Below are 12,792 nucleotides of genomic sequence, written 5' to 3'. Positions count from 1 at the left end.
CAGAGCAGGTGGAACAAAAAGATTAAAGATAAAAGATGGTGAGAATACATTATAATTCTCTTTTAATAGGCATGTGAGGACAATTGTAATAAAATCTGTATTATGTGAAACTCATTGATAGATATACAAGTTCAAATAGCATTTTCTCTTCTGAAGATTATGGTGAGGATAGTTATGAAATGCATTTCTTTCTTCTTTTTGAGAGAGAGAGCATGTACATGCAAGTGGGGGAGGGGTAGGCAGAGAGAGAGAGAGAGAGAGAGAGAGAGAGAATCTCAAGCAGGCTCCATGCCCAGCAGAGTCCAAGGGTTCAATCCCACAATCTTGGGATCATGACCTGAGCCGAATTCAAGAGTCAGACAACCAACTAAGCCACACAGGTGCCCCATGAAATGCATTTCTTTTTTAAATTTTTTTGTGTTTTATTTTATATTTGAGATAGAGAGAGAGAGAGAGAGAGAGACAGAGCACGAGTAGGGGAGAGGCAGAGAGATGGAGACAGAATCTGAAGCAAGCTCTAAGCTCCCGGCTCTCAGCTGTCAGCACAGAGCCCAATGCGGCGCTCGAACTCATGAGCAGCGAAATCATGACCTGAACCCAAGTCTGGCGCTTAACTGACTGAGCCACCCAGGTGCCCCAACATGAAATGCATTTCTAATATGCTGCAGGATCAGAGTGGTTCCCCAGTGCCATCATGTCACACATGAAGGAACCGGGATGTTTTAGTTTAAAGGAGGGAAATTCGAGGGCTCCTATGTGAAGCCAAGCAATTTTTGCTATATGTTTTTCTTATAAAAGAATCATAACACTGTCTATGGCATTATGATACATAGGGAATAACTTCTTTTATAAAAGGATTTCTTTCCAGTTTTAATTATGCTACCAAGGGGTGCCTGGTGGCTCAGTCGATTAAGCATCCGACTCTTGATTTTGGCTTGGCTCATGATCCCAGGGTGGTGAGATCGAGCAACATGTTGGGCTCCATGCTGGGGTGTGGAGCTGCTTGAGATTCTCTCTCTCTCTCTCTCTCTCTGCCCCTTTTCCCCGCTTGCATGCTATCTCTAAAATAAAACAATACGTATATGCACATATATATATATATATATATATATATATATATATGCTATCAAGATATCAAAAGGCGTCAATGTAGTTATAGTAATTCCAAATCTGAGGGTATTATTCTGGATGTTGAAAAACTCCTTTTCAATGTAAAAGGAGTTTACTATTCTTTTTTTTTTTTTAATTTTTTTTTTTTTCAACGTTTATTTGTTTTTTGGACAGAGAGAGACAGAGCATGAACGGGGGAGGGGCAGAGAGAGAGGGAGACACAGAATCGGAAACAGGCTCCAGGCTCTGAGCCATCAGCCCAGAGCCTGACGCGGGGCTCGAACTCACGGACCGCGAGATCGTGACCTGGCTGAAGTCGGACGCTCAACGGACTGCGCTACCCAGGCGCCTCTATTCTTTTTTTTTTTAATGTTAATTTATTTTTGAGAAAGAGAGAGAGACAGAGTGCAAGCAGGGGAGGGGCAGAGAGAGAGGGAGACACAATCTGAAGCAGGATCCAGGCTCTGAGCTGTCAGCACAGAGCCTGATGGGGGCTCGAACTCACAAACCATGAGATCATGACCTGAGCTGAAGTCAGATGCTTAACCAACTGAACCACCCAGGCACCCCGGAGGAGTTTACCATTCTGCCTATTTTGTTTTAGCTGCCATTTCCTGAGAGCAAGAAAGTCTGATGACAGCATTTCTGGACAATCATTTGTCTAAAGAGGCTGCACCATACCAAACATTTAGATTTCTAAAATTCTCATAAATAATACAATTTATATACACGATATGGTATCTAACATATATCATGTGCTTACTATAAATTATTATTTATCAGAACTGCTTGACTTTTGATGTGTCTCATGAAGACTGCATTTCTCTATGTCCAAAGGCTTGCTTCTTGGCCAGATTCCAAAATAAAATCTGGTCTATAAAGGAGATATGTTTCCTTTGGAGAGATCATCTTTTGGAAAGAACTTATTTAGCAAAATGCTAATCATAAAATTTTTTAAACACAAAGTTTCTTCCCCTTCCCAGATAAAATTACACATCAAGTTTTCTGAGATAATCAGTGTTTTTGAATCTGATCACATTAGATTGGATATTCAGAAATTTATTCCTATTGCTAACGTAGTCTTTTGTCCTTCACTATTTGCCTATATTCTGAGATAAGAAGTTTAATTATTTTTGTCATATTTCTTTTTTTTTTAAGTTTATTTATTTTGAGAGAGAGAGTGCACACATGTGTATGCGTGCAGGGGAAGGGCAGAGAGAGACAGTGAGGGGGAATCCAAAGCAGGCTCTGCTCTGTCAGCACAGAGCCCAACACGGGCCTCAATCTCATGAACTGTAAGATCATGACCTGAACCCAAATCAAGAGTCCGATGCTTAACTGACTGAGCCACGCGGGCACCCCTATTTTTGTAATATTTTTGGACAATCCTTTGACTATACTATCTTGGACAAACCAAAATGTTTATTATAGCACCTATAATATATTAAGTACTTGATATAAAATACTTACCAGAACTGCTTGCCTTTTGACAAGGAGGTGGTGTGATGTCTGGTGACTTATTAGGATCATAATTCGTTACGTCCAAGAGTCTCCTTTCTTTGACAGATTCCCATATAAAATCTGGGTTTGTTATATGGATATGGTTCTTTTGGATAGAGTTCAGTTGATACTGGCTCAGAACATCAGCATTATCCAAGATTATATGTGTGCACTTAGAAAAAAAAAAAGAACCAAATCGTTATGTACTTGTAAAAATAATATCTAAATATATTACTTGTATCTGTAATTTTCACCCTTAAAGAATCTTGAAGATAATTTGTAGTAATCATTCTCAGCTTTATAAACCCTTATAAATAGGGGCGCCTGGGTGGCGCAGTCCGTTGAGCGTCCGACTTCAGCCAGGTCATGATCTCGCGGTCCATGAGTTCGAGCCCCGCGTCGGGCTCTGGGCTGATGGCTCAGAGCCTGGAGCCTGTTTCCGATTCTGTGTCTCCCTCTCTCTCTGCCCCTCCCCCGTTCATGCTCTGTCTCTCTCTGTCCCAAAAATAAATAAACGTTGAAAAAAAAAAAAAAAAGAACTGTTTAAAACCCTTATAAATAATATAAGTTTTAGTTACATAAAAGTTAAAAAAAATCAAGGTTTTTTTTTAAATGTTTATTTTTGAGAGAGAGTGTGCACACAGGGGAGGGGCAGAGAGAGAGAGGGAGACAGAGGATCCAAAGCACATGCTGACAGTGCATGCAGGGCTCGAACTCATGAACCGTGAGATCAGTACTTGAGCCAAAGTCAGACACTTAACCAACTGAGCCACCCAGGTGCCCCCAAAATCAACAGGTTATTTTGAAAAAATTTTTAATGTTTTACTTATATTTGAGACAGAAAGAGAGAGAGACAGGGGAGGGGCAGAGAGAGACGGAGACAGAATCTGAAGCAAGTTCCAGGCTCTGAGCTGTCCGCACAGAGCCTGACCCAGGGCTCGAATTAATGAGCCGTGAGACCACCACCTGAGCCAAAGTCAGACACTTAACTGACTGAGCCACCCAGGTGCCCCCACAGTTTTTAAAGAGTATGGATATGGGGTGCCTGAGTGGTCTGAGTCTGAGTGTCTGAGTGAGCATTCCACTCTTGATTTCAGCTCAGATCATGATACCAGGGTCATGGGATCAAGCCTCGCATTGGACTCCATGCTGAGCGTGGAGCTTGCTTAGATCCTTTCTCTCCCTCTGCCCCTCTCCCTTGCTAGCACTTGCTCTCTCTCACTCTCTCTCTACAATACAAACATAAAATTAAAATTAAAGTAAATAATAATAAAAAATAAAAAATGTAAAAAATAAAGAGTATGGATATGAATGTACCACAATGGATTAACCAACCCTAGGGGTTATTTCCAAATTTTCACTCCTCTAAACAAAGCTGTGCTGAATATCTTCTTGTACAATTGTTTAATTATCTTCTTAAGAGTGGAATGGCAGATTCAAAAGGTATTCATTATTTAATTTGCTAACTTGTAATTTTATTTATTTTTATTTTTTTAACTGTATTTTTTTTAACTTTTAAAAAATGTTATTTTAGAGACAAAGTATGAGCAGGGAAGAGGGGTAAAGGTGGGGGAGAGGGAGGGAGGGGGGAAAGAGAGAGAGAGAGAGAGAGAGAGAGAGAGAGAGAATCTCAAGTAGGCTCCATGCTGAATAAGGAGCCTGACACAGGGCTCAATCCCATGACCCTGGGCTCATTACCTGAGCTGAAATCAAGAGTTGGATGCTCAACCAACTGAGCCAGTCAGGTGCCCCATTAAGTTGTAATTTTGTTAATTTATTTTGCAATAAAGAGTATATGTTCATTGTAGAAAATCTAAAAAGTACAGTAGTAATAATAACAATAAATTAACATATTCCCCACCATTGTTCCCAGTTACTCTCCCCAGCGGCACCTGTTGTAACTTCTTGAGTATCCTTCCAGAGCTATTGTACACATAGGCAACACACATGTAAGCACACAGCCCTGTGTTTAGCGACAAATGGCAGCACCCTAAACATTCTGCTCTGAATGTGCTTTTCCACTTGGCAATTTATCTTGGAGCTCATTCCTCAACAATACATACCCAGCTATCTCCTTGGCTATAATACCTGGTAAGCACATTTCAAAAATGTACATACACTGACAACATAACTTTCAAAAAGGTCGCACTCAAAGTATGTGGGAAATTCCGCATAAGGAGAGACCATGATGCTATTCTTTATTCTTTACCCAGAAGATAAACTGAGAAGGTGTAACAGTCATGACTCATCCATCCACCCAAAGAAATGGTGAGCCAAGCAAGTGAGGGAAGCTGTATAAGGAAAGTATATGCAGTTCTGCTTAAACTGGAGGTAAATAGAGACATTCCGTTTCTGATAACCACAGGCAAACTACTTAAGTGCCAGAAAGCACCTAGCATCCCACTGGAGTTGAACATACTTCATAGAAAAACCACACTCGCTGGCAGCAAGCCCCGGGGATCTGGTCCAGGAAGGGGCCGGCTGAAGTCACCCATCAGTTCAGCAACACAGGAAGGAGCAACAGACAGGGGGAAGCCTGGCGTTTGGAAGCCTGGGATCCAATGACTTCAGACTTTAATTTCATTATGATGAAGTGTTTATAAAAGAAGAGGTTAGCCTTAATTATTTTTAAGATTTCATCCAGCTGCCAAAATTCTATATTTAAACTGTCAGGCCTACAATTCATTTCAAAAGAGGGAAGCTCCCTTCAGCTTTTAAATAAACAAAACAAGCAATACAAGCTGTATCACAAAGATCAGTCTGCAATGCATGTTTTCCTCTCTGTCCCTTACAGGTCACACCGTACAGGTGACACTCCAGGGTTGACAGACTGGTGAGTGATTACACAGAGAGCTCTTTTCTCTAATGTTTACTTATTTATTTTGAGAGAGAGAAAGCATGCACTCACATGGGGGAGGGGCAGGGAGAGAGAGAGACAGAGAGACAGAGAGACAGAGAGACAGAGAGAGAGAATCCCAAACAGGCTCCGTGCCGGCAGCGCAGAGCCCAATGCAGGGCTCTACTTCACAAAACATGAGATCATGACCTGAGCCAAAATCAAGAGTCGGGCACTAAACCAACTGAGCCACCTGGGTGCCCCTAGATAGAGGGCGTTTTGCAAAATGCTGTACCCCATAACTTTTCTCCTTCGAGGATAGATTTGGCTGGTCTGAAATTATTTCTATTTATATCTTTGGCTGTGCTCTAATATCCTCAGATTCACAGGGCATGTAGGATTTCCCTACAGCTCACAGCAATGGAGAGAAGGTGGGATGATGGTCTTCCCTCCTCTGCCTTTCTCCAGTCCACTTCCCTGTTGGCAATGTCACAATGTCACCTGCTTTCGGTGACTTTCTCCTGCTGCCAATTTTCTCTGCTTACTCTTCTAACCATGACCCGCTCTCCCTTTTTTAAAAAATGTCTTAATCTTACTATTTTAAGATAAGCTCTACCTCCAATGTGGGGCTTGAGCTCAAGACCCCGAGTCAAGAGTCACATGCTCTACCCACTGAGCCATCCTGGCTCCCCAACCTACCCTCCCCTAATGCACAGTGTTTACCACACAGTTCTTACAAAATCTGCAAATACCTGAGGATTTAATAAAAAGGAAAATTTTCCACCATTCTCCTTAATGTCATTTTGTAGCTTTTTCTTCTGTTGACGAGGCAAGTGCTTGACTTTCAAACAGAAGGTACAATTTGCAAAGATCCCCACAGTCATCCTGTAGGAAAAAAAGTTTCAAGTCATAGTTTTAAAGGATTCTCTTCTCAGTGAATACAACGGACTGAATCTAGGATTGCTCTACATGCAAACTGTGGGAAGCTGGGCATTTTAAAAAGGCATTGCAATCACGTTTAACCATACAAATTGGACAATCGTCAAACCTGCAATACGTATATTAGTTTTAGAATCATTTCTAGTTTTTACGTCTGATATTATGACACCCGAAATACATTGGTATAGGTGCATAATATATAGCTAAATGAAAATGTACAGATTTTAGTTACAGATCAAGTGTGTGGTTTAAGAATATAGAAGCATTTATTTCTAAATTAAAAATACTCTGTGATAATGAAACCATGGATATTTATATATAATTCTATAAAATCAAAGAGACCCATTAGTTATGCCGGTTTCTGTTAAGTCATTCTGGAGAAAAATTGAGCAATTAGTAACAAACATATACAATTTATGTTTAAAGGGAAAGATATCTGTATGTTAATTCAATTTCTTTTATTGTCGTACTTTCCAAATTACATTAAAGATTACTCCTGGGGCGCCTGGGTGGCGCAGTCGGTTAAGCGTCCGACTTCAGCCAGGTCACGATCTCAGGGTCCGTGAGTTCGAGCCCCGCGTCAGGCTCTGGGCTGATGGCTCGGAGCCTGGAGCCTGTTTCCGATTCTGTGTCTCCCTCTCTCTCTGACCCTCCCCCGTTCATGCTCTGTCTCTCTCTGTCCCAAAAATAAATAAACGTTGAAAAAAAAATTAAAAAAAAAAAAAAAAAAAAAAACAGGGTCATTTGTAGTACCTTTGGAAAAAAAAAAAGATGACTCCTAAGAAAAATGAGTGTATTTTGATTTGAAAGAAATTTTATGGGTATTTAACAGTAAACTAATAAATGGTGAGATACTGACTTAATTCACAGTAGCTATTTGTCAATTTTTTAAAACTGGAGTCATCTCTAACAGGTTCTCCCAAATAAGCTGATGTTTGGGGAAAGCGGCTCCCAGGTCTGACCTCCGAGTGAGGCCGATAGTTGGCGGGCTCTAGGACCACGGGACGCCGCCAGTCTCCCAGGGCGCCTACGGGGCCCAGCCTCCCGCCAGACCCAGGGCTCGGGGTTCCGGGGTTCTCCTTAAACTCCACCTCCCTCTCGAACGCCCAGTTTTCCCAGGCTGGAGTCCCCACTCCAGTCTCCTTCGATGAGCAATGGTGCCCATTCCTCAAGGCCCTAAATGCCGCCTACGTGAGGACCACCCCTCATTTGGGACAAAATGCCCACTGCCTCCCCCCTGTGTGCGCTTCAGGCACCCAGACTTACCAAGTCTGCAACCTAGGCCTCCCCCCTGTTCCCCTCTAGGCAAGTGGATGCCGGTGCTGCTGGCCCCTCAAGCCACTGGGTGCTACCCTTGATTTCTCCCTGTCTTACCCCCTTCGGCGATCAGCAGCTCCTTCTCACCACCCCTAAGCACAAGTGGAACCTATCCACCTTCCCCGTCTCCGTCTCGTCGTCACCCTGGCCCATGCCCCCATCAGTGGAGTCCTGACTCCTCTCCCCACTTCTGCTCCTCTCTGCTTCTAATCTCCACGCTGTAGCTGCAGAACTTTTTTTCTTAAAATTATGTTTCAAATGAAATTTAAATTTCTTACTACGGTTCAAGGCCTGGCCACTCTCCCCACAGCCTCCTCCTGCACCTCTCTCTCACTCTGCCCTGGCCACACTGGCTTTTTTCTCCAGGTTGGCAAAAACCCCAAGTTGGGTCCTCAGGGCCTTCACACATGCTGTTCCTTCTCCCTGGGACTCTTCTCCCTATCCCCACCCTACACTTGTGTATCCTACCCAGGACCTAGTAGTATCTGTCCAGTAAATGAACAAAGGGGGTTCAAATTTTTTTCTTATGACATCTGGTTAAACTGAAGTCCCTTGATCTAATTCTGCCCTTTCATAGCATTAATATTTACTTACTTTCTATGTGTTGATTGCCTTTTATGTTTGAATTGGTTCATACTTGTCAGGGTTTGTAGATGGGAGAGCTGCTGATGGATACTGTGAACATTATCACACTATGTCATTCAGATTAATGTCTTGCTTTTAATCTCTGACAGTTAAAAAACAAAGAAAACACTAAAACTCTCTAATGAATCTTTAAAAATTTTCAGAAAAGTCTCTATGTAATGCATCCTGCCACTGTCGGACAGGGAAGGCTGGAAGGGCGTGGCTGCTCAGATCCACCTCTCCAGATCTGTCCTGGGTGAGTTCCTAAGTCCTCTGACCTGGTCTTTAAAAAAATGTTTTCTTTTTTTTTTTTTTTAATTTTTTTTTTTTTAACGTTTATTTATTTTTGAGACAGAGAGAGACAGAGCATGGACGGGGGAGGGTCAGAGAGAGAGGGAGACACAGAATCCAAAACAGGCTCCAGGCTCTGAGCTGCCAGCACAGAGCCTGACGCGGGGCTTGAACTCACGGACCGCGAGATCATAACCTGAGCCGAAGTCGGACACTCGACTGACTGAGCCACCCAGGCGCCCCCCGCAAAATGTTTTCTAATAGAAAGTCATTCGTGCTCATCTTAGAAAATGTGGAAAATTCAGAACTGCATAACAGCAAAATAATTTCAAAACATAGAGGTCATGTTAACAATTTCTTTTGCTTTTTCTTCCAGGTTTTTTTTCTACGTGTATGTACTGTAATTGACTATTTTATTATCAAAATTGAAATCATACCATATTCACAATACTTATCTTGCATTATGGCAGCATTTTGTCATTAGCATTAAATCATTAAACATTCTTGGAAAACATTTTTAACAGAGACTATCTGAGATATGTATCATAAATGAACTATTTCTATATTGCTGGGCAAGTGAATTATTTCTAATTTTTGGCATCAAAACCAAAGCTAAAATGTATATCCCTATATGTAAATCTTTGTTTGCAACTCCCATGATTGTCTTAGAGAACAGACCTAAAATCCTAAACAATACTGAGTCAGAGTTCAAATAATTTTTATTCTTGTTAATTTATATTTAGCTTAAATTGTATTACTTTTCAGTTTTGCCTAAAGTTCCTAGGAAATTACTATGAATTTGTCTTTATAGAAATAACTTCTCCCCCAAAGTAGGTTAAACAGTACAAAGAAAAATAAAGAGCACATACAGTGATGGAAATGTTCGAAGGTAGATTATGGTGATGATGCACAATTTGGTAACTTCATTAAAAATCTTTGAATCATGCAATTAAAATGGGTGAAATTAATGGTATATAACTTATATGTCTGTAAAGTTGTTTTAAAAAAGTACCTATGAGGGGCGCCTGGGTGGCGCAGTCGGTTAAGCGTCCGACTTCAGCCAGGTCACGATCTCGCGGTCCGGGAGTTCGAGCCCCGCGTCGGGCTCTGGGCTGATGGCTCAGAGCCTGGAGCCAGTTTCCGATTCTGTGTCTCCCTCTCTCTCTGCCCCTCCCCGTTCATGCTCTGTCTCTCTCTGTCCCAAAATTAAATAAAACGTTGAAAAAAAAATTAAAAAAAAAAAGTACCTATGAGGGGCGCCTGGGTGGCGCAGTCGGTTGGGCATCCAACTTCCGCTCAGGTCATGATGTCACAGTCCGTCAGTCTGAGCCCTCCGTCAGGCCCTGTGCTGACAGCTCAGAGCCTGGAGCCTGCTTCGAATTCTGTGTCTCCCTCTCTCTCTGATCCTCCCCTGCTCATGCTCTGTCTCTCTGTGTCTCAAAAATGAATAAAAACATTAAAAAAAATTTTTAAAGTACCTATGATCCCTCTATGGGGAAATAACTCCACTGTTGATATTTTGATATTTCTTTCAATATCTTTGATATTATTCTTTCCTGTATCAATATATTTTACAAATTATTTTTATAAAAATATATATTTGTGAATATTATTTATTGTATTTTATAGCGCTTCTTTTATCTAACTTAAAAAAATGTTTTTTAGATGTTTATTTTTGAAAGAGAGAGAGAGAGGGGTGCCTGGGTGGCGCAGTCGGTTAAGCGTCCGACTTCGGCCAGGTCACGATCTCGCGGTCCGTGAGTTTGAGCCCCGCGTCGGGCTCTGGGCTGATGGCTCAGAGCCTGGAGCCTGTTTCCGATTCTGTGTCTCCCTCTCTCTCTGCCCCTCCCCCATTCGTGCTCTGTCTCTCTCTGCCCCAAAAATAAATAAACGTTGAAAAAAAAAGAAAAAAAGAGAGAGAGAGCGCCTGAGTGTATGGGCAGGCAAGGGGCAGAGAGAGAGGGAATCTGAAGCTAGCTCCAGGCTCTGAGCTGCCAGCACAGGGCCTGACACAGGGCTCAAACCTAGAACCGCGAGATCATTACCTGAGCCAAAGTCTAACGCTTAACTTACTGAGCCACCTTGTAATGAGAATTTGCCCATATCACTAAATATACTTTGAAAATATTTGTAGTGGCTATGTGTAATTTAACTTTTCCCCAAGTTAGTGAAAATTATTCATTAGAAAATACACTTTGAAGAACATGTTTTAAACTTATTACATAGATATTTTTTAGCCTTTATTTTGGTGTGAAATGGACCTAACATAAAATTTACCATTTTAACCATTCTTAAGCGTACAGCTCAGTGGCATTAAGTACATTCACAATTTTGTGAAATCAAAGTATAAACAAACATTAAAAAACATTTTTTTTAATGTTTATGTATTTTTGAGAGAGAGAGAGAGAGAGAGAGAGAGACAGAGCATGAGTGGGGGAGGAGCAGAAAGAGAGGGAGACACAGAATTCGAAGCAGGCTCCAGGCTCTGAGCTGCCAGCACAGAGCCCGAAGGGAACTCACACACTGTGAGATCATGACCTGAGCCAAAGTTGGACACTCTACCGACTGAGCCACCCAGGCACCCCTAAACAAACATTTTATCAAACTCTGGCCCATTCTTAGCAGCTGGGGCCACACAGGAGGTAGAGAAACAGACTCTAAGTTTTATGCAATCTCAAGTCAGGCCTTGACTTCTGTCTTCCTACAGATTGTATGTGGTGTCTCTCTGCAATGTGTGGCCTCTCCTGGCTAGCAGCTCTCCCAAGAGACATGTGCCACCAGTCTCTCCCTGCTTTCCAAGCTTTTCCTAAACAACAGTCAGCATCTCTGCATATTTTTACCCGGGCCTACTACATACATATGAGATCTCTGAGTGTCCCTGTGTTAGGGACACAGGCCTAGAGCATACATCCCCAGCAACTGAGAAATTTCCTGAGCAACTCCTCCCAAATTCCAGCTACTCTACCCAAAAACCAGTGATGCAGTTGGAAGCAAGAGGCTTACTGCCTTGCATTTTCGTGTCTTTACAAATGGCATTTCTTCCTCTTTGAAAGCCTCAGTATCTCCCTAGACAGTAGCTCTTTCTGGAACCCTTCTCCCTCTGATTTGCTGCCCTGCTCTGGCCCTCTGAACAACCCTACAGCCTGGCAGCTTTCATCACACATCTGTGGATAATCATTGGCTGTTCTCCACTCTTATCAATTTCTCTACGAGGACCAGTGTTATTTGAGGGGCTGTGCCTTGTTTATCTTTATATCCCTAGAATCTAGCTCACTTTTGGTACACAGTAGGCATTCAATAAATGTCTGCTTACTAAAAAGTCTTTCATGCATCAATTAAAGCCTAGGATTATAGAAAAGCCTTCTATTTCTAATTAGTTGCATATTTGGACCCACACTGCATCAATACCACACTCCCCTAGTGGGACTAAAAGCAAAGACCACCTACTTTGGTACTGCTTCTATTCCCATGGAATATTATACCTCTAAGCACACAGACAGAACGTAATAAATGTTTACTGCATAAACGATCAAGTCAAATGTACCTAAAAAATCCACAACACACACATATTGAGAGTCAATCCTCCTTTTTCACAATACTGCACTTTAAATATTTTTATGTTTATTGTTATTTTGCAATCCAGAATCGAAAGGTTGAACACTCAGCAAAGCCTTGTTATTCTAGAAGCTGACGTCTACCTACTCAGTCCTCTGGATGAGTCATTCGTCATTCCCTGCCGGAAGTATTTAACGGATTTCCAAGTTTTCAACTTTGATCTTCAACATAAATATTAAATACTTCTATCACGGTGTTCCTAATTATGAAGTCGGATTACATTCCCTGCTTATTCACCAAAATACTGTATTTTTATGAAAAGTTTCCTTTGATACCTAACTTGAAGAAGAAAGGCTGTCTGCATACTGGGAACATGAAACGTTGAGTTCTACTGCGATCTGTTCATCCCCCCCCCCCCCCCCCCAGCCGAGCCGGGACGCGTCCAGAGACCCCCCCGCTCTGAGGGCCAGCTCCTCGTGGCGGCCCCACCTGTGTCCTGTCACCTGGGCCGGCGACTCGCACGACAACACTCCAACCCCTCCCCCCCGCCCCCGGGGGGCGCGCGCTGCAGTAGCCAGGGCTGGGAGGACAACTGCGAAACCACGGTCAGCCGCGGCGTT

At 42.3% G+C, this 12,792-nt stretch overlaps 1 protein-coding gene across 4 annotated transcripts in view; it reads right to left on the bottom strand.

The window, feature by feature from the left end:
- PARP4 (poly(ADP-ribose) polymerase family member 4) overlaps positions 1 to 12,792 on the bottom strand; it is a 119,699-nt gene that overhangs the window by 99,235 nt on the left and 7,672 nt on the right. For 3 of the 4 annotated variants that reach the window (XM_045443741.1, XM_045443731.1, XM_045443756.1), the window contains exons 2-3: positions 6,199 to 6,331; positions 2,581 to 2,782 (exon numbers count right to left, since the gene is read on the bottom strand). In XM_045443741.1, coding sequence (XP_045299697.1) covers positions 2,581 to 2,782; positions 6,199 to 6,330 — 334 coding nt within the window. In that variant the 5' untranslated portion in view covers position 6,331. Of the gene's footprint in view, positions 1 to 2,580; positions 2,783 to 6,198; positions 6,332 to 12,792 lie in introns of those variants that run through there. The other variant, XM_045443752.1, reaches the window with a different exon arrangement.

The sequence above is a fragment of the Leopardus geoffroyi genome, chromosome A1 (genome assembly GCF_018350155.1).
Source record: "Leopardus geoffroyi isolate Oge1 chromosome A1, O.geoffroyi_Oge1_pat1.0, whole genome shotgun sequence".
NCBI classification, from domain to species: domain Eukaryota; kingdom Metazoa; phylum Chordata; class Mammalia; order Carnivora; family Felidae; genus Leopardus; species Leopardus geoffroyi.
Note: the sequence above shows the minus strand (reverse complement) of the source record. Positions and strands in the feature narration are given on the sequence as shown.